Genomic DNA, 19,575 nt, shown 5'->3' on the forward strand with positions numbered 1-19,575 from the left:
CTAGTTCATAGATAAGGAGTCTGGATGTTTTATTGTCCTCTGATTGGGGTCTCCTAATGTGTTGTGATACCCCCACAAGGTCTTAGGAGCAAATTCCTTAATTGATGTAAAAAGACATAAATCCATGCGACACATTCATTCCAGCACTGAGTGTCAAAGGTCACCATAAATTTATACTCCCAAACCCTCCTGTCTCTCTGAGATGTGAAGTTACTTTTCAATACCAGTAATTTCATATCCATGGTGTTGTTGTGATCAGGCATACAAAAATGTTTTGCCACAGGTAGATCCATTCTTTTTTCTCTTATTGTGTGACGATGAGCATTCATCCTTGTTCTGAGCTTTTGCCCTGTCTCCCCCACATACAGACCCCCAGTTGGACATTTAGTACAAATAATTAAGTACACCACATTAGATGTAATGAGGGCAGCACGGTGGCTCAGTGGTTAGCACTGCAGCCTTGCAGCGCTGGAGTTCTGGGTTCGAATTCCACCAAGGACAACATCTGCAAGGAGTTTGTATGTTCTCCCTGTGTTTGCGTGGGTTTCTTCCGGGTACTCTGGTTTCCTCCCACATTCCAAAGACATACTGATAGGGAATTTAGATTGTGAGCCCCATTGTGGACAGCGATGATAATGTGTGCAAACTGTAAAGCGCTGCGGAATATGTTAGCGCTATATAAAAATAAAGATTATTATTATGCAGCTGAAAGTACCTGGGATCTTGTAGTCCTGATGTGAGTCAATGCCTGATGAAGAGACCTGAGTAGTCTCGAAAGCTTGCAATGTGTTACCATCTTTTCAGTTAGCCATTAAAAGGTATCAACCACTGAGGACTCTCAATTCTGAATATTTTTCTATCTACTGGCTAACACGGTACAAAGATATACATCTTTCTTCTACCAACAGCAATTTTAAGATATCTTCAAAGGTGTTCAATGGGATTTAGATCCGGACTCATTGCTGTCCACTTCAGGACTCTCCAGCGTTTTGTTTCCATCCATTTCTGGGTGCTTCTTGACGTATGTTTGGGGTCATTGTCCTGCTTGAAAACCCATGACCTAGGACACAAAGCCCCCACTTTCTGACACTTGGCACTACATTGAGACCCAAAATCCTTTGGTAATCTTCAGATTTCATGAAAGCTTGCACATAGTCAAGGCACCAAGTGCCAGAGGCATCAAAACATCTTTGCACCTCCACCATATTTGACTGTAGGCATTGTGTTCTTTTCTTTGTAGGTCTCATTTTGTTTTCGTTAAACAGTAGAATGATGTGCTTTACCAAAAAGTTCTATTTTGGTCTTATCTTTCCAAAAGACGCTTTCCCTGAAGCATTTTGGCTTGCTCACGCACATTTTGGTGAACTTCAGTCTACCTTTTTTATGCCCCTGTGTTAGAAGTGCTGTCCTCCTGGGTCTCATGCCAGAGCGTTTAATTTCATTTTGTCGACAGATAGTTTGCACTGACAATGTTGCACCCTGAGTCTGCAGGACAGATTGAATTTCTTTGGAACGTGATTGGAGCTGCTTATCCACCATTATTATTATTATTATTATTTATTATTATAGCGCCATTTATTCCACGGCGCTTTACATGTGAGGAGGGGTATACATAATACATACAAGTACAGTAATCTTAAACAATACAAGTCACGTCTGGTACAGGATGAGAGAGGACCCTGCCCGCGAAGGCTTACAATCCACCATCCAGACTATCCTGCTTTGCAACCTTTCATCAATTTTCTCTGCCGTCCACGACCAGGGAGATTAGCTGCAGTGCCATGGGTTGTAAACTTCTTGATTATGTTGCGCACTGTGGACAAATGAGCATCAAGATCTCTGAAGATGGACTTATAGCCTTGAAATTGGTGATATTGTTTAACAATTTTGGTTCTCAATTCCTCAGGCAGTTCTCTTCTTTCTCCATGCTTAGTGTGGCATACACAGACACACAGTGAAAAGATTTAGTCAACTTCTCCGCTTTTTCTCTGATTCCAGGTGTGATTTTCATGTTGCCCACACCTGTTACGTGCCACAGGTGAGTCTGAGTGAGCATCATATGCTTGTAACAAAGTTGTTTCCCCACAATTTTGGAAAGGCACCAACAATTTTGTCCGGTCCATTTTGGGGGTTTTGTGTGAAATTATGTCCAATTTGCCTTTTTTTCACTGTTTTTTTTTCTCTTGTTCCTATACACCTATACACACAAAGAAATAAACATGTATACCAAAACATGTGTAATTAACAATAATTTTCTAGGTGCATCACTTCATTTTCTGAAACAATTTCAAAGGTTCCAGCACTTTCGGCCATGACTATATATCATGGTTAAAGTGAATTAAATAATACGGCATTGTTGTAATAGATTTCCTGTAATCAAAAGATAGTCTGCACAAATAACAGCAAAATTATAAGCACTTTCCTTTACCATTGAATTACAGATATTAAAATTGCTAATGCAGGGTATCACTTTTCTGCTACTACTTTCTACTTCTATTTTGTGTATATTTGACATGTATTTCCTTTTGTTGCAGTCAAAAGAAAAAATAGAAAAACTTAAATCTCAAGCAGAAAACTTTTGTCAACGTTTAGGAAGATACCATATGCCATTTGCTTGGATACCAATTAGTCTCCAAAGTTGTATTAATGTTATGACTCTGGAAAAAGAATCCCCAGAATCAGAAAATGGGAATGGTATGCCCATACTTTCAACTATATCTTGTTAAAACAGGAAAACAGCAGTCATATGTACATATCTGTACTTAAAATGACTAAATGAATCTTATATATCTTCTATTAATACAGGTAAGATGACCAATGACCGGAGATCGTGTATGTGGCCGTCCAGGAGAGGGAGCTCAATAGACGAAGGCTCAACATCACCATTCAAGCCTACAACAATTACACAAATCACTTTTTTTAAGCAGGTGAAAGTTATATATTTCTTGCATATGCCTTTACCTGTGGTCTAATATGTTGTATATTTTATAGATATCATTCACATTATCAGTTTCTGTAAGTAAAACCATAAATGTTCTCTGACTGGTAATTAAATGTTATTATCTATTGCTGTAATTTACAGCACATCTATTTGCTTTTGACACATTGTTAATCTACACAAATATACTTCAGATATTTTTCCTGAACCATAAATGTATGCTCAGACCGAGCAAGCGTGCATGTTTATTTATAATGCTCTTCCAGCAACTCACTTCCTGCAGTCGAGACAAAATAATCCAACATTTACCATTGGGGGGGTCCTCAGTTCATATAAAACCATTAGATCATTTTTCAAAATTGATAGGTTTAGCTGATTTTTATCTTTCTTGAAATTGTAACCCATGAATTTGGTGCAAATCTACTTCAGCCTTTTGCTTCTCATTGAAAGCTAAATTAATCATAGAATAGTAGAGTTGGAAGGAACCTCCTGGACCATCTGGTCCAACCCCCTGCTCAAAGCAGGATTCACTAAATCATCCTAGACAGATGTCTGTCCAGCCTCTGTTTGAAGACTTCCATGGAAGGAGAACTCACCACCTCTTGTGGCAGCCTGTTCCACTCATTGATCACCCTCACTGTCAAAAAGTTTTTTCTAATATCTAATTTGTGTCTCCTCCCATTCAGTTTCCTACCATTGCTTCTAGTCTTTCCTTGTGCAAATGAGAATAAAGATGATCCTTCTACAATGTGACAGCCATTGAGATATTTGTAGACAGCTATTAAGTCTCCTCTCCGTCTTCTTTTTTGCAAGCTAAACATTCCCAAATCCTGTAACCGTTCCTCATAGGACATGGTTTACAGACCAGTCACCATTCTGGTCGCTCTTCTCTGAACTTGCTCCAGTTTGTTGATGTCTTTTTTAAAATGTGGGGTGTTATGAATGAGTCACCGAGGAGGAAAAAGCAAGCTAAGCCCAGAAAACCGGAGAGGTTGGTAACTAGCTGATTGCAGACCCCTGATCCTATCCACAACAACAAGCAGTAGCCGTGGAGCGTGCCTACGGTGGTCCTAGACGCCTCGTCACGGCCGGAGAACTAAATAAGCCTAAAGAAAGAATGGGAAAATCTAAACTGCCCCAGAGCAGACCCCAAAGCAATAGACAGCCCCCAACATGTATTGTCGGTGAAACAAGATGAAAACACAGACACAGGTAGAAAGATAGGCTGAACAAACGATGGGGCCCTCGCTGACTAGAAAGGACAGGAAAGAAAAGCTGCTGTCTGCAATCACGCAAAAAACCCTGCCAAAAAGAATGTCCAACACGTCTGATAGAAAAATAAATCACTATATCAGCACTCAGGTATATTCTGAAGACAAAGCAAAAGAGATCAACTGATCAGAGACAAAATGGGGATTCAGCCCAGTCCCAGCCAGGGCTGGCTGAACACAAAAACTAAGTAAACCAGACAAAAACTCATATGAACAATAGCAGAGAAAACTTAGCTTTAGGAAGGCAGGAACCAAACTGGAAACCAGGAGCCACAGTCAGGAAAAATTACCAGCAAGAAACTAGGGAGTCGGCTGCCTTAAATCCAATCAGAAACTCCTGATGTCCAATCGCAGTCCTCTTCCTCAGGTGGCCGGTCTCTGCCATTTAGATTTAGAACTCACTACTCTGTCAGCACAGCCAGCTCCATAACCCTCACCAGAAGCCAGAGGCAAACCCGAAAATGAGCTCACAACAGTGGGACCCAAAACTGGACACAGTATTCCAGATGAAGTCTGACCAAAGAGGAGTAGAGGGCATTAATGACTTCACGTGATCTAGACTGTATGCTTCTGTTAATATATCCCAGAATTGCATTTGCCTTTTTTGCTGCTGCATTTCACTGTTGACTCATGTTGAGTTTATGATCTATTAGTATACCCAAGTTTTTTTCACATGTCCTGTTTCTTAGCTCTGTTCCTCCCATTCTGTTTGTTTTTTTTTTTCATTTTTATTGCCCAGATGTAGTACTTTGCATTTTCCCTGTTAAAAACCATTCTGTTAGTTTCTGTCCACTGATGCAGTTTATTTATATCTTTTTTGAAGCTTCTCTTCTCTAGTATTGGCTATCCCTCCTAGCTTTGTGTCATCAGCAAATTTATCAAGTGTACCCTCAATTCATCTAAATCATTGATAAAGATGTTGAACAATACAGGTCCCAGGACAGAACCCTGTGGTACCCCATTTGAAACATTCTTCCAACTGGATGTACAGCCATTTATGACCACTCTTTGGCTCCGATCACTAAGCCAGTTCTGAATCAACCTAGCAGTTGCCTTGTCCATTCAATACTTAGTCATTTTTCATATAAGGATTGTGTGTGATACTTTGACAAATGCTTTGCTGAAGTCAAGATATACTATATCTACAGCATTTCCCTGATCCACCCAGTCAGTGCTTCTGTCATAGATGGAAATTAAATTAGTCTGACATGACTTATTAGTTACAAACCCATGCTGACTCTGGTTAATCAATTCATTCTTATCCAGGTACTTACATACATGTTGTTTAATAATTTGTTCAAAGATTTTTCCTGGTATAGAAGTCAGAATCACCGGCTTAGAGTTCCCTGGGTCTACCTTCTTCCCCTTTTTGAAGATAAGAACAACATTTGCTCTTCTCCAGTGTATTGGGACTTCTCCTGTTCTCCAAAAATTTTCAAAGATTATGGAGAGTGGTTCAAAAATTTCTTCTCCTATCTCCTTCAGTACTCTGGGGTGTAATTCATCTGGACCTGGAGACTTAAATTTATTTATGTTAGCTAAGTGTTTCCTCACTATCTTTCTGTTTATAGATATCCTGGATTCTTCTATTTGCTTAATAAGACAGTGAAGATCAGTTGATGTTACATTTCCTTTCTGAGAGAAAACAGATGCAAAATAGGAATTTAAAAGTTTGGTCTTCTAAACATCCTTTCTTACTATTTCATCATTTTCATCCTGTAAAAATTATATAGCATCTTTGACTTTTCTTTTACTTTTGACATATTCCCAAGATACATTTTTATTGCTTTTGACGTCTCTTGCAAGCCTTAATTCTTTGTCAGCTTTAGTAATCTGATTCATGCCCTGCAGGTTCTGCAGACAGCATTATATTCTTCATTAGATATGCCTCCCTCTTTCCATTTGATAAACATTTCTGTCTTCCTTTTTAGCATATGTTTAAGTTCTGTGTTCATCTATCCTGATTTCCTTAAATGCTTCGTATTCTTCCCTCTTTTTGGAATTGTTAAGGATTGTGCTTTGAGAATCTCATTTTTCAAGATTTCCCATCCTTCCTGGACATTTTTGTCCTTAAGAATATCCAGCCATTGGATCCCTCCGATTCTCTTTCTGCGTTCCTTTAAAATCTGCCTTTCTGAAATCTAACCTTGAAGTTTGAGTCTTCCTCCTCTAGGTATCTAGTTATTATTATTATTATTATTATTTATTATTATAGTGCCATTTATTTCATGGCACTTTACATGTGAGGATAATTATACAACATTAAAAAAGTACAGTATTCTTAAAAAGTACAATTCACGGCTGGTACAGGAGGAGAGGATCCTGCCCCCTAGGGTTCACAATCTGCAATGGGTGAGGATACAGTAGGTGAGGGTAGAGCTGGTCGTGCAGTGGCTTGGTCGATCGGTGGTTACTGCAGGTTATAGGCTTGTCGGAAGAGGTAGGTCTTCAGGTTCTTTTTGAAGGTTTCAATGATAGGCGAGAGTCTGATATAATAATAATAATAATAATAATAATAATAATAATAATTTTATTTCTATAGCGCCGACATATTCCGCAGCACTTTACATTTCAGAGGGGACATGTACAGACGATAGACATTACAGCATAACAATAATCACATAGATCATAACAGATACCAAGAGGAATGAGGGCCCTGCTCGCAAGCTTACAATCTATGAGGATAAAGGTAGACACGAAAGGTGGGTGGTAACAATTGCTCTCATTGTTCGGACCAGCTGATATGTTGTGGTAGAGAGTTCCAGAGTAGGGGGGAGTAATATTGTGGGAAGAGGAGATAACAGGGGAGTAGAGAAAAAGATCTTGTGAGGATGGGATGTTGCGTGCAGGTAAGTACCGGGAGACAAGGTCACAGATGTAAGGAGGACACAGGTTGTGGATGGCTTTGTATGTCATGGTTAGGGTTTTGAACTGGAGTCTTTGGATAAGGGGGAGCCAGTGCAGGGATTGACAGAGGGGAGAGGCCGGGGAATAGCAGGGGGACAGGTGGATTAGTCGGGCAGCAGAGTTTAGAATAGATTGGAGGGGTGCGAGAGTGTTAGAAGGGAGGCCACAGAGCAGGAGGTTACAGTAGTCAAGGCGAAAGATGATGAGGGAATAGACTAGGGTTTTCCTCTAGTTATCTAGATATACTACCTCTAAGTATATAAGACCTTGTCCTTAACCCTTCTGAGATAAACCCACATACATATGAAACTAATGTTGGATGTACCTGCCAATATCTATATGCGTACAGGGGCTGTGGCCGACTGATTCCCAGGGGAGAGGATGAATGGGAATGGCCAATTTTGAACTGCCAATAGCTTTGTTATTCCGAAGATAAGCCGATGAATGACTTCTCATCTTACTCATCAGAACACGGAATGCTGGGTCGAACTGCGATCTAATGTGTATGGGAACTTTACAACATGACTCCCTCCAAAAGATTATTTTATAACCAAGTTTGTACACTTAGGGCATGTTTTATTAACATTTAGTTTCTTTAAGTGATGTATGGTATTTGCCACCTATGAAATAAAACCCAACAAAATTAGTAGCCACAAAAAAGGACCATTACAACAAAAATCGTAATGAAAAAAACACACTAGGGAGGTAATGATTAAAGAGGATATCCGGGACTTTAGAAAAAAAGGCATGTAGTTGCTAACAGAGGCAACTACCTGTCTGTTGTACCCAGCGCCGTTCACTGACCTCAAAGAATGCCAGAGATTCAGGTACTAACTGTCAACAGAGCAGCAGTTTCTCTTCCTGTTGACATGCTGAGACTACTAGTCATGTTGATTGACAGACGGCTCCAGCTGCCTATCTAGCAGACGCTGGTTGTCAATCAGCATGACACCAGTAGTCCCACCCTATCAACAGGAAGAGAAACTGCTTCTCTGTTTACAGGGAGCAGCTGAATCTCTGGCAGAAGCTGTCAATGACCGGCGTTAGGTACAAGTTGAGAGGTTTAAGAAGCTTGTTGATGGTTATAATAAGCGATTGATTGCAGTTATTTATTCCAAAGGGTGTGCAACCAAATATTAAGTTGAGGGTGCCAACAATTTTGTCTGACCCATTTTTGGGGTTTTGTGTGAAATTATGTCCAATTTGCCTTTTTTTCTCGTTTTTCTGTTGTTTTAGCACACACAAAGAAAATAAACGTGTATAATAAAACATGTAACTGCAATAATTTTCTGGGAGTAATACTTAATTTTCTAGAATACTGTCAAGGATGCCAACAATTTTGGACTTACACGTACAAGGGGGAAAAAAAGTTTTTAGTCAGCCACCGATTCTGCAAGTTCTCCCGCTTAAAAACATCATGAGACAGGCCTGTAATTAACATCATAGGTAGACCAGAACTATGAGAGTGAAAATGAGAAAACAAATCCAGAAAATCATCTTGTCTGATTTGGCAAGATTTATTTTGCAAATTATGGTGGAAAATAAGTATTTGGTCACGTGAAAACATGAAAGATTTCTGACTCTCACAGACCTGTAACTTCTTCTTTAAGAGGTTCCTCTGTCCTCCACTCATTACATGTAGTAATGACACCTGTTTGAGCATGTTATCAGTATAAAAGACACCTGTCCACAACCTCAAACAGTCACACTCCAAACTCCACTATGGTGAAGACCAAAGAGCTGTTGAACGACACCAGAAGCAAAATTGTAGCCCTGCACCAGGCTGGGAAGACTAAATCTGCAATAGGCAAGCAGCTTGGTGTGATGAAATCAACGGTGGGAGCAATAACAAAAAAAATGGAAGACATACAAGACCACTGATAATCTCCCTTGATCTGTGGCTCCACACAAGATCTCACCCCGTGGGGTCAAAATGATCACAAGAACGGTGAGCAAAAATCCCAGAACCACACGGGGGGACCTAGTGAATGACCTGCATAGAGCTGTGACCACCTTAACAAAGGCTACCATCAGTAACACACTACGCTGCCAGGGACTCAGATCCTGCAGTGCCAGACGTGTCCCTCTGCTTAAGCCAGTACATGTCCAGGCCCGTCTGAAGTTTGATAGAGAGCATTTGGATTATACAGAAGAGTATTGGGAGAATGTCATGATCTGATGAAAACAAAGTAGAACTGTTCGGTAGAAACAAAACTCGTCGTGTTTGGAGGAGACAAAATGTTGAGTTGCATCCAAAGAAAACCATACCTACGGTGAAGCATGGGGGTGGCAACATCATGCTTTGGGGCTGTTTCTCTGCAAAGGGACCAGGACGACTGATCCATGTATATGAAAGAATGAATGGGGCCATGTATCTTGAGATTTTGAGTGCAAACCACCTTCCATCACCAAGGGCATTGAAGATGAAACGTGGATGCGTCTTTCAGCATGATAATGATCCCAAGCACACCACCAGGGCAATGGAGTGACTTCGTAAGAAGCATACGAAGGTCCTGGAGTGGCCTAGCCTGTCTCCAGATCTCCACACCATAGAAAACCTTTGGAGGGATTTGAAAGTCCGTGTTGCCCAGCGACTGGCCCAAAACATCACTGTTTTAGAGGAGATCTGCATGGAGGAATGGGCCAGCATACCACCAACAGTGTGTGCCAACTTTGTGAAGACTTACAGTAAACACTTGATCTCTGTCATTGCCAACAAAGGATATATAACAAAATATTGAAATGAACTCTTGTTAATGACCAAATACTTATTTTCCACCATACTTTGCAAAATAAATCTTGCCAAATCAGACAAGGAGATTTTCTGGATTTGTTTTCTCATTTTGACTCTCATAGTTGTGGTCTACCTATGATGTCAATTACAGGCCTCTCTCATCTTTTTAAGTGGCAGAACTTGCACAATTGGTGGCTGACTAAATACTTTTTTTCCCCACTATATATACACATACAATGTACTACATTTGATGTCTGTTTTTTTTTTTTTACTAGGAAGGAGACAAACTAAGTGATGAAGACTTATTCAAGCACTTAGCTGATTATAAAAGATCGTTGCAAAAGCGGGCAAAATGTATACCAGGTGAGGGCAGTAGTGCCATGTGTGAGGTGGTGAACTTTGTACTGACTAAGAAACAGTATTTCTAATGTTTTTTGGTTTGCTGATTATGCTTCAATACAAGCTTTTGTTACCGATGGGGAGAAGAATAAATGACACAGAATGATAGAATAGCTTCTCTTCATATATACGTGGTCAGGAGTCTAAAAATAAGGATGAACTTATGGGGCATAGCAGGAATTTATTACAATATAATACATTATTTTTAAACATTTTTTTTAACTTAAATTGTATTTTTTTTGGTAGCTTTATGCTGGTATACTGTCAAACTAGATGTACTGTATTACAGTCACAGAGCATGTGTGCTGCCTTATTGTGCATCTTTGATTCACCATATTCTCCCCTAGAAGTAATATTTACAGGATTGAAATATGCCACGCTTTTTAATTTTTCACATATTCCATGTTTGTAAATATAAAAGAAATAACCTATGTTTGAAATCAGAGGCAAACAGAGGTACAATATTGCTGAAATATTTCTATGTCCACTGTATCATGAATCACTTTTGTAAATGGAACCTAACGTGTTGGGTTTTAATAATTCGACGTTAGAAGCATTTTCCTGTATATTGAATTTAAAGGGGTTGTTCAACACCCCTCACTCATCTCCAACCCCCTCCCCCCAAAAAAAGAAAAAAAAAATAGGTTTTACCAATATTGTAACTTACATTAAAATATGTAATTTATTAATTAATTTCAAATATGCCTAATCCTCTGGTAGATGCTCTTGGATCTGGCAGCTTCATTTCCGGTCCTGTGCTTTGCATAGGACAACATTTACTGTGTCGACAGTTTACCAAGGCAGTATATAAAGGAGCCTGGTTTACTGCTTGTGTACAGTGCTTTGAAAAAGTATTTCTATCCCGTCCACATTTTTTCACGTTACATGTACAAACTTAAATTTGTGGGTATAACATAAAAACATATGGAACAGGTAACGGGGTAGGAATAGTTTCTTAAAGCACTGTATAAACTTCCATGTTACAGTTTCCTTCTTATCCATTCATTGTCTGTGACAGGGACGGGGTCTGGCTTTGATATTGAAATAACCTGTAATCTGCCAAGAGATGGGAATGGCGCAGCTACCAGGAGATTGGGTGTATCTGACATAATTGAACTAAGTTTTTCAACTTAAGGGTACTTCACACATAGCGAGATCGTTAGCGAGATCGCTGAAACGTCACAGGTTTTGTGACGCAACAGTGACCTCGCCAGCGATCACACATAGCGGCCACCGGCCCCCCGCTGCGATCTCGCTGAATGTGCTCGAATGTCCTAGGCCATTTGTTGATCGTTGGCGTCTCGCTGGCCAGCATGCATCGCTGTGTTTGACTCCATAACAACGACGAGCGACCTCGTTGGCAACTCAGAACTCAGGGACGCAGTCTTTTCTTTGCTTTGTCTTTTCAATGCCCATTCAGCTCCGATTGGTGGTCTCAAATTAGGACCTTTGTAGCGTTTCCTTTTATAGGTCAGCTATCAATTATATGCAATCATAACATTTAACATGTACAGTTATAATAATCGCGTGTTCCTGTGTCAGTGACTGTGGATCCATGAATAAATAGCGCTCTAGCGACTCAGACAGGGATGCTGAAGCAAACCGCGTAGTGATAGCGCAGTAGTGGCCACCAATCGGAGCAGAGGGGCGTGGAAAAGGCAATGCTGAAGCACGCCTCTCGAGGTCTGAGTCGTCAGAATAGCTGCTGTGTGACAAGGTCCCAAATGTAGCGACGTACCAGCGATCCTTACCTGGTCGTATTGTTGTTGGAATTGCTGGAGCGTCGCTTTGTGTAACGGAACCCTTAGTATTTAAAGTTTGTGTTTCTGAAGCTACAAAACACTTTACTATTATTATTATGATTGATATTGCCAGTGATGATTTACTAATAACTAATAGGGGATTCTTCTGTCGTATGATATTGATAGCCTATTGATTCAAAATTTGGCAGCCTCTGCTGGGTCTTACAGAGCAGCCGATGTGGCTGCTGATGAGAACAACACTGCACATTGCATCAGCTCTGTTCAATGTATACACCCGGCCACCGAGGCATCTAATAATAGCTGATCAGTAGAGGGTCCCAAATCCCCCCCCATCCCCGAGCAAGCTGATATAGATGACCAATTCCAAGAACAGGTCATCAATATATGATTGGAGAACTACTTTAAATCTTACACAATTTTAATAGTGTAATTGGTAAACAATGTTTTAGATTTTCGGTTTTTATTTAAAAAAATATTTTTGATTTAAACAAGTTTTTTTTAAGACAACTCTCATACAAATCTATCCTTAATCTGCCTGCTTTCTTAAGGTATGCTGAAGCTTGAAATCTCCCCAGCCTACGATGGGTTAATTGGGTGTCTTACTCCCGAGTTGCTCCCTGTTAAGCCATTTCCTGAAGGTCGTACACGTCTCATTAAGGAGGTCCTTGAGTTTCCTGTAAGAGAAGTTTATGTTCCTCACACCTTCTACAGGTAGGATTTGGATTCATGCGGCCGTGCAATAGACAGGGTTTTTTTGCCGTTTCTTAGATGGATTGTTCATTTCTGATGCTTGTAACAGTTGTACAGTGGGATCACACAGGCATTTTTACTGGAAAAGAGAGAGAAATAAAGGGCCTGTATTTATCTGTGAATGTCTTCCTGTGTCTTTCATAGTAAATTGTAAAATGTGCAAAAGCCCCGCTAATTGATTACTAAGAAGTGATCTATGTACTGCGGCAGTGATAATGCTGTACATACTGATAAATGGATCTCTCCTCTGTCTAACCAATTCTCAATCAGATTTTATTCCAAAGCCGTATGTCAATCATATGTAATTTTTTTAAAGCAAAATTTGTCATTGAATTAAAAACTAATTTTATGTGACTGATTTCACATATTACATATTCACAATCCAATTATGAACAACGATGTCCAGACCGGCCTATTAGGCTGCTTTAAACTTACCGTGTTTTTGCGGGCCGATTTTGCGGCTCCAGTAGACTCCTATGAGGCCGCAAAATCGTCCCGCAAAAATTACACAGCGTACAGCTGTGGGGTCCGTATTTGCGGCCGTGATAAAAGATCGAGCTTGCTCGATCTTTTAAACAGCGTATGGACACGGCCCCCATTGAAAAACAATGGGGCTGCAAAAACAAACGTAACTTTGATTTTGCAGAGCACCGTCACTTCCGGTTTTGCGGAACGCCGTTTTTTTTTCCCCAATACTATTTCAATAGTAATGGAAAAATAAAAAACGGCGACCCGCAAGCTTTTTTGCGGCCCGTTATTGCGGCGGGCCGCAAAAAATGCAGTAAGTGTAAAAGTAGCCTTAGTCTCAGGTCTGGTTGTAGATCGACGTCAGTGCTAGGACTGTGAATTTCGCATATGTGAAACTAGCTTTAATCAACAATAGAAATACAGTGTATCAGTAAGTACTGAAATCAACCTCCTAGGACACATATACAACCCCTGGTCAAAATTATGGAATCACCGGCCTTGGAGGATGTTCATTCAGTTGTTTAATTTTGTAGACAAAAAGCAGATCACAGACATGGCACACAACTAAAGTAATTTCAAATGGCAACTTTCTGGCTTTAAGAAACACTAAAAAAAAATCAAGAGCAAAAAATGTGGTAGTCAGTAATGGTTACTTTTTTTTAACCAAGCATAGGGGAAAAATTATGGAGTCACTCAACTCTGAGGGAAAAAATTATGGAATCACCTTGTAAATTTTCATTCCCAAAACTAACTCCTGCATCAAATTAGATCTGCTCGTTAAGCCCCTGTCACACAATGCGAGATCACTAGCGAGATCGCTGCTGTGCAACAGCGATCTCACCAGCGATATCACTGTGTGTGACAGGTATCAGCGACCGCCCAACCCCCCCCCTGGCCGGGTATCGCTGATCGTTCTGAAAAGCCCTGGACATTTTTTTGATCATTGGTCTCCCACTGGCCAGCACGCATCGCTGTGTGTGGCAGGCGGGAGACCAGCGATCAGCGAGCTGGAGCTGGTATCCAAGGTAAGCCGCGGGTTTCTAAGCACCGCGCGGCGCTTAGTAACCCGCTGTGTACCTTAGATACCAGCGCGCTGGTGCAGGGAGCTGGTAACCAAGGTAAAGAGCCGGTTTCTAAGCGCCGCGTGGCGCTTAGAAACCCGCTGTTTACCTTGGTTACCAGCACCCTGCACCAGCGCGCTGGTATCTAAGGTACACAACGGGTTTCTAAGCGACGTCCTCGCTTGTTACTCGCGTCGTCGCTGGTCCTCATCACTGGTGAGATCTGCCTGTTTGGCAGCTCACCAGCGATCATGTAGCGACACACCAGCGATCCTGACAAGGTCATATCATTGTCGGGATCGCTGGTGCGTTGCTATGTGTGACGGGGGCCTTAGTCTGCATCTAAAAAGGAGTGATCACACCTTGGAGAGCTGTTGCACCAAGTGGACTGACATGAATCATGGCTCCAACACGAGAGATGTCAGTTGAAACAAAGGAGAGGATTATCAAACTCTTAAAAGAGCGTAAATCATGCAATGTTGCAAAAGATGTTGGTTGTTCACAGTCAGCTGTGTCTAAAATCTGGACCAAATACAAACAACATGGGAAGGTTGTTAAAGGCAAACATACTGGTAGACCAAGGAAGACATCAAAGCGTCAAGACTTAAAACTTGACCCCTTAACGACCAGGGGTATTTTTTTTTTGCATTTTCATTTTTCCCTCCCCTTTCCAGAGCCATAACTTTTTTATTTTTCCGTCTATATGGCCATGTGAGGGCTTATTTTTTGTGGGACGAGTTGTACTTTTAAATGACCCCATTGGTTTTACCATGTCGTGTACTCGAAAACGGTAAAAAAATTCCAAGTGCGGTGAAATTGCAAAAAAGTGCAATCCCACACTTGTTTTTTGCTTGCCTTTTTTGCTAGGTTCACTAGATGCTAAATCCGACCTGCCATTATGATTCTCCAAGTCATTACGAGTTCATAGACACCAAACATGTCTATGTCCTCTTTTATCTAAGTGGTGAAAACAAATTCCAAAGTTTGCTAACAAAAAAACAAACAAAAAAAAAAATTTGCGCAATTTTCAGAGACCGGTAGCGTCTCCATTTTTCATGATCTGGGGTCGGGTGAGGGCTTATTTTTTCCGTGCCGGGCTGACGCTTTTAATGATACAACTTTTGTGTAAATATGTTCTTTTGATCGCCCGTTATTGCATTTTAATGCAATGTCTTGGCGACCAAAAAAACGTAATTCTGGCGTTTTGAATTATTTTCTCGCTACGCCGTTTAGCGATCGGGTTAATGCTTTTTTTTTATTGATAGATCGGGCGATTCTGAACACGGCGATACCGAATATGTGTATGTGGGATTTTTTTTTTACTGTTTTATTTTGATTGGGGCGAAAGGGGGGTGATTTGAACTTTTAGGTTTTTTTAATATTTTTTTATTTTTAAACATTTTTTTTTTTTTACTTTTGGCATGCTTCAGTAGAGTACATAGGAGGCTAGAAGCATGCGCAACCCGATCGGCTCTGCTACATATGGACGATGAGCAGATCGCCCATATGTAGCAGATTTACTGCTAGCTTTCAGCGCCGACCCGGCGGCCGGATATGCTATTTAAATGCCCGCTGTCAGCTTTGACAGCGGGATTTAACTAGTTAATAGGCGCAGGTGGACGATGATTCCGCTCGCGCCTATTGCGGGCACATGTCAGCTGTTCATAACAGCTGACATGTCCCGGCTTTGATGCGGGCTCAGCGCCGGAGCCCTCATCAAAGCAGGGGAGATGTCTCATGACGGACTGTGTCCGTCATTGGACATTAAGGGGTTAAAGCAATATGTCTCCAAAACAGGAAATGCACAACAAAACAAATGAAGAACGAATGGGTGGAAACTGGAGTCAACATCTGTGACCGAACTGTAAGAAACCGCTTAAAGGAAATGGGATTTACATACAGAAAGGCTAAACAAAAGCCATCATTAACACCTAAACAGAACAAAAACAAGGTTACAGTGGTCTAAGGAAAAGCAATCGTGGAAAGTGGATGACTGGATGAATGTCATATTCAGTGATGAATCTCAAATTTGCATTGGGCAAGGTGATGAAGCTGGAACTTTTGTTTGGTGCCGTTCCAATGAGATTTATAAAGATGACTACCTGAAGAGAACATGCAAATTTCCACAGTCATTGATGATATGGGGCTGCATGTCAGGTAAAGGCACTGGGGAGATGGCTGTCATTACTTCTTCTATAAATGCACAAGTTTATGTTGATATTTTGGACACTTTTCTTATCCCATCAATTGAAAGAATGTTTGGGGATGATGAAATCATCTTATCAAGATGATAATGCATCGTGCCACAGAGCAAAAACTGTGAAAACATTCCTTCAAAAAAGACACATAAGGTCAATGTCATGGCCTGCAAATAGTCCGGATCTCAATCCAATTGAAAATCTTTGGAAGTTGAAGAAAATGGTCCATGTCAAGGCTCCAACCTGCAAAGCTGATCTGGCAACAGCAATCAGAGAAAGTTGGAGCCAGATTGATGAAGAGTACTGTGTGACACTCAATAAGTCCATGCCTCAGAGACTGCAAGCTGTTATAAAAGCCAGAGGTGGTGCAACAAAACACTAGTGATGTTTTGGAGTGTTTTTTTGTTGGTTTGTTTTTCATGATTCCATAATTTTTTCCCTCAGAATTGAGTGATTCCATAATTTTTCCCCTATGCTTAAAAAAAGTAAAAAAGTAACCATTACTGACTACCACATTTTTTGTTCTTGATTTCGTTTACTGTTTCTTAAAGCCAGAAAGTTGCCATTTGAAATGATTTTAGTTTTGTGCCATGTCTGTGAGCTGCTTTTTTTCTACAAAATTAAACAACTGAATGAACATCCTCCAAGGCTGGTGATTCCATAATTTTTGCCAGGGGTTGTATTTCCACCTCTACATCCACTTTTCTATGTGAGAGAAAATGCCAGATCGCATAACATTGGAAATACAACTTTATAGACTCCTGCATATATATTCTGTCATATACTTCAGCCTTATTCAGACATTAGTTATCTTTTAGGTGCCTCAAAAACGGTTCAAGTTTCAACAGTGTTTCAGATCTGATTTTCATTGGTGTTTGATCAGGGTGTCAGTTTTTACCATCAGTAAATTAATACCATAACTATATTAGAAAGCTTCTCCTGTTCTTTACAGTGTTAATCACAAGCAGCACATGAGTGGCACATTGATCTGTGATTTTCACATACCCACAGTCTTTCAAGGGTAATTTTGATCCATGACCAGGATCAAAAACGGACATGTCTCTGATTTTTTTTTTTGAGGATTTTCCTCTTATTTTGTCAAAAGGAAAATACTATATCTGGGTTTACAGGGGGTCTCTCCTGAAGACAAGTTTTCTCCTTCGCCTCATTGGGGGACACAGATACTGTGGGTGTATGCTTCTGCCGCTTGGAGGCTGACAGTAAGTGAAAAAAGTGGTTAGCTCCTCCTCCGCCGTATTCACCCTCGCCCCCATTGCGGGCGGAAATCAGTTTTTTGCTTAGTGTCCATGGAGGCACACGTCTGGCTTTTTTCTCCAGACTTTTTTCTTTTTTCCCATGAAGATTAAACAGGGGCAACGGATCCTATTGAAAGGGTCCGATTTCCCCAAACCAACAACGGGCGAGCACGTGCGAGTGTCGCCTCCACGTATCCTCTCCCGCGACGTGGGACACAATGCCGGGCTTAGCCCTGACCACCCCTAGGTATTGAAACCATGGGCTGTACAGAGGCACAAGACTAGTCAGTGCGGCCCCCACTGCTCCACCAATGCTTAGACTGCGGTGCAGCAAGGCGGCGGACGGTCCCTCTCCTCACCCCCTAAAGGGTTTAGATGGAGCTAGGGTGCCTGTACCATCCTATTGTTCGAGGCCCCCCTCACATACCTGAGCTCAGGAAGCTGAAGAGGATCGTCAGAGGAGGATGGCCTGGGAGGGCTCCTGCGGGATCCGGGGCTGGAACCCTTAGCCGGCGGAGAGCGCGGTGCGGCAGCTGCAGCAGCCCGCGCCAGTAAGTAGCGCCATTTTTCGGCACCATGGAAGGTCCGTCGCGGGCAGTGGGTAAATTGAGGCCGCGGCCGGAAGTCCCGCCTCCGGGCCGCGCGTCACTTCCGGCGGCCCGCCCCTCAGCCCTGGGCAGCGGTGAATAAATTTTGTCCCCGGCTTCAGAGCGCGGCTAGGCCGCAGAGTCGGAAGTACCGCCCCTGGAGCGGTTCATATGCTGGCAGGCCCGCCCCACATCTGTGGCGCGCGATTTTGATGTGAAGAAGCGTCCAGGGCACGTGGGGGCACAGGACTGGGGTAAGTGCTGCCTGAGAGGCCACGCTACAGGGGAAAACGAGGTGCTACCTCCCCCCCTCCCCAGCAGCGGACAGATACAGCTTGTCCGAAAATGCAAAGACGCACACTTTTTTATGCTGCATGCATCTCTTGTCGGGCTGCGTTTCCACGGGCGCAGAGCAAGCGATTATGCGACGCCTGCGAGTCCAAACGCGCCCAGGAGCCCTCCCCTGCGACCGAGGTCCTGAACCCCCCGGAGTGGGCCCTATCACTATCACAGTCCATGGCGCCGCTTACGAGGGCAATCGAGTCCCTTCAGGCCCGAGATAGGGGCAGGGACAGTGGCTCGCCGGCCTTAGAGGGAACCTCCACCTCACAAGAGCCTTCGGCCTGCAGGGGCCACTCTCATTTCAGGCAGACCCGGGCGAAAAGAATCCACACGGTGTCGCCCAGTCCATCCGGTGCCTTGGCATCCGTAAGTTCTGCTTCTCGCTCCCCGTCACCAGTGGTTGATAACGAGCAGACCTCAGATTTCGACTCAGATGAGCCCCTTGACCTGGATGCTCCAGGGTCACGTGAAACATTGGACAGCCTCATAGAAGCCGTCAATCAGACCTTGGGGATTGAGGATGGTCCCGCAGCGGCTACAGGGCATAAGGTGGCGTTTAAGCGAGTGAAGCGGCCGCACAGAGTTTTTTGCCACTCACCCTGAGTTTGAGGACATAGTGCAGCGACACAGGGAACGAAGCAAGGTATCCATTTGCTTCGGACCTCCGTAAAAAATGGACGGAATCTCCGATGGTGGATCCACCGGTTTCGCGCCTAGCCACTAAAACCCTGTTATCCGTACCTAGTGGTTCTTCTATTAAGGATCCCGAGGATCGCCTCATAGAGAGCTTAGCTCGCTCAATATATGAGGCGTCAGGATCAGCACTCTCTCTTTCGTGCGCAGCAACTTGGGTAGCCAAGGCCATGATTTCATGGTCAGAATCATTAAACAAGGTCGTGCA

General features: G+C 42.3%; 1 protein-coding gene across 4 annotated transcripts in view; it reads left to right on the plus strand.

Moving 5' to 3' along the window:
• DOCK8 (dedicator of cytokinesis 8) overlaps positions 1–19,575 on the plus strand; it is a 268,625-nt gene that overhangs the window by 92,801 nt on the left and 156,249 nt on the right. For all 4 annotated transcript variants that reach the window (XR_012231574.1, XM_073572263.1, XM_073572264.1 and 1 more), the window contains 4 exons: positions 2,535–2,694; positions 2,806–2,927; positions 10,126–10,213; positions 12,561–12,723. Coding sequence is in view for 3 of the 4 variants with exons in the window: in XM_073572263.1 (XP_073428364.1) it covers positions 2,535–2,694; positions 2,806–2,927; positions 10,126–10,213; positions 12,561–12,723 (533 nt within the window). In the remaining variant the exon portion in view is untranslated. The remainder of the gene's footprint in view (positions 1–2,534; positions 2,695–2,805; positions 2,928–10,125; positions 10,214–12,560; positions 12,724–19,575) is intronic.

This window comes from Dendrobates tinctorius, unplaced genomic scaffold (genome assembly GCF_039654945.1).
Source record: "Dendrobates tinctorius isolate UK_male_01 unplaced genomic scaffold, ASM3965494v1 ptg000031l, whole genome shotgun sequence".
NCBI classification, from domain to species: Eukaryota; Metazoa; Chordata; class Amphibia; order Anura; family Dendrobatidae; genus Dendrobates; species Dendrobates tinctorius.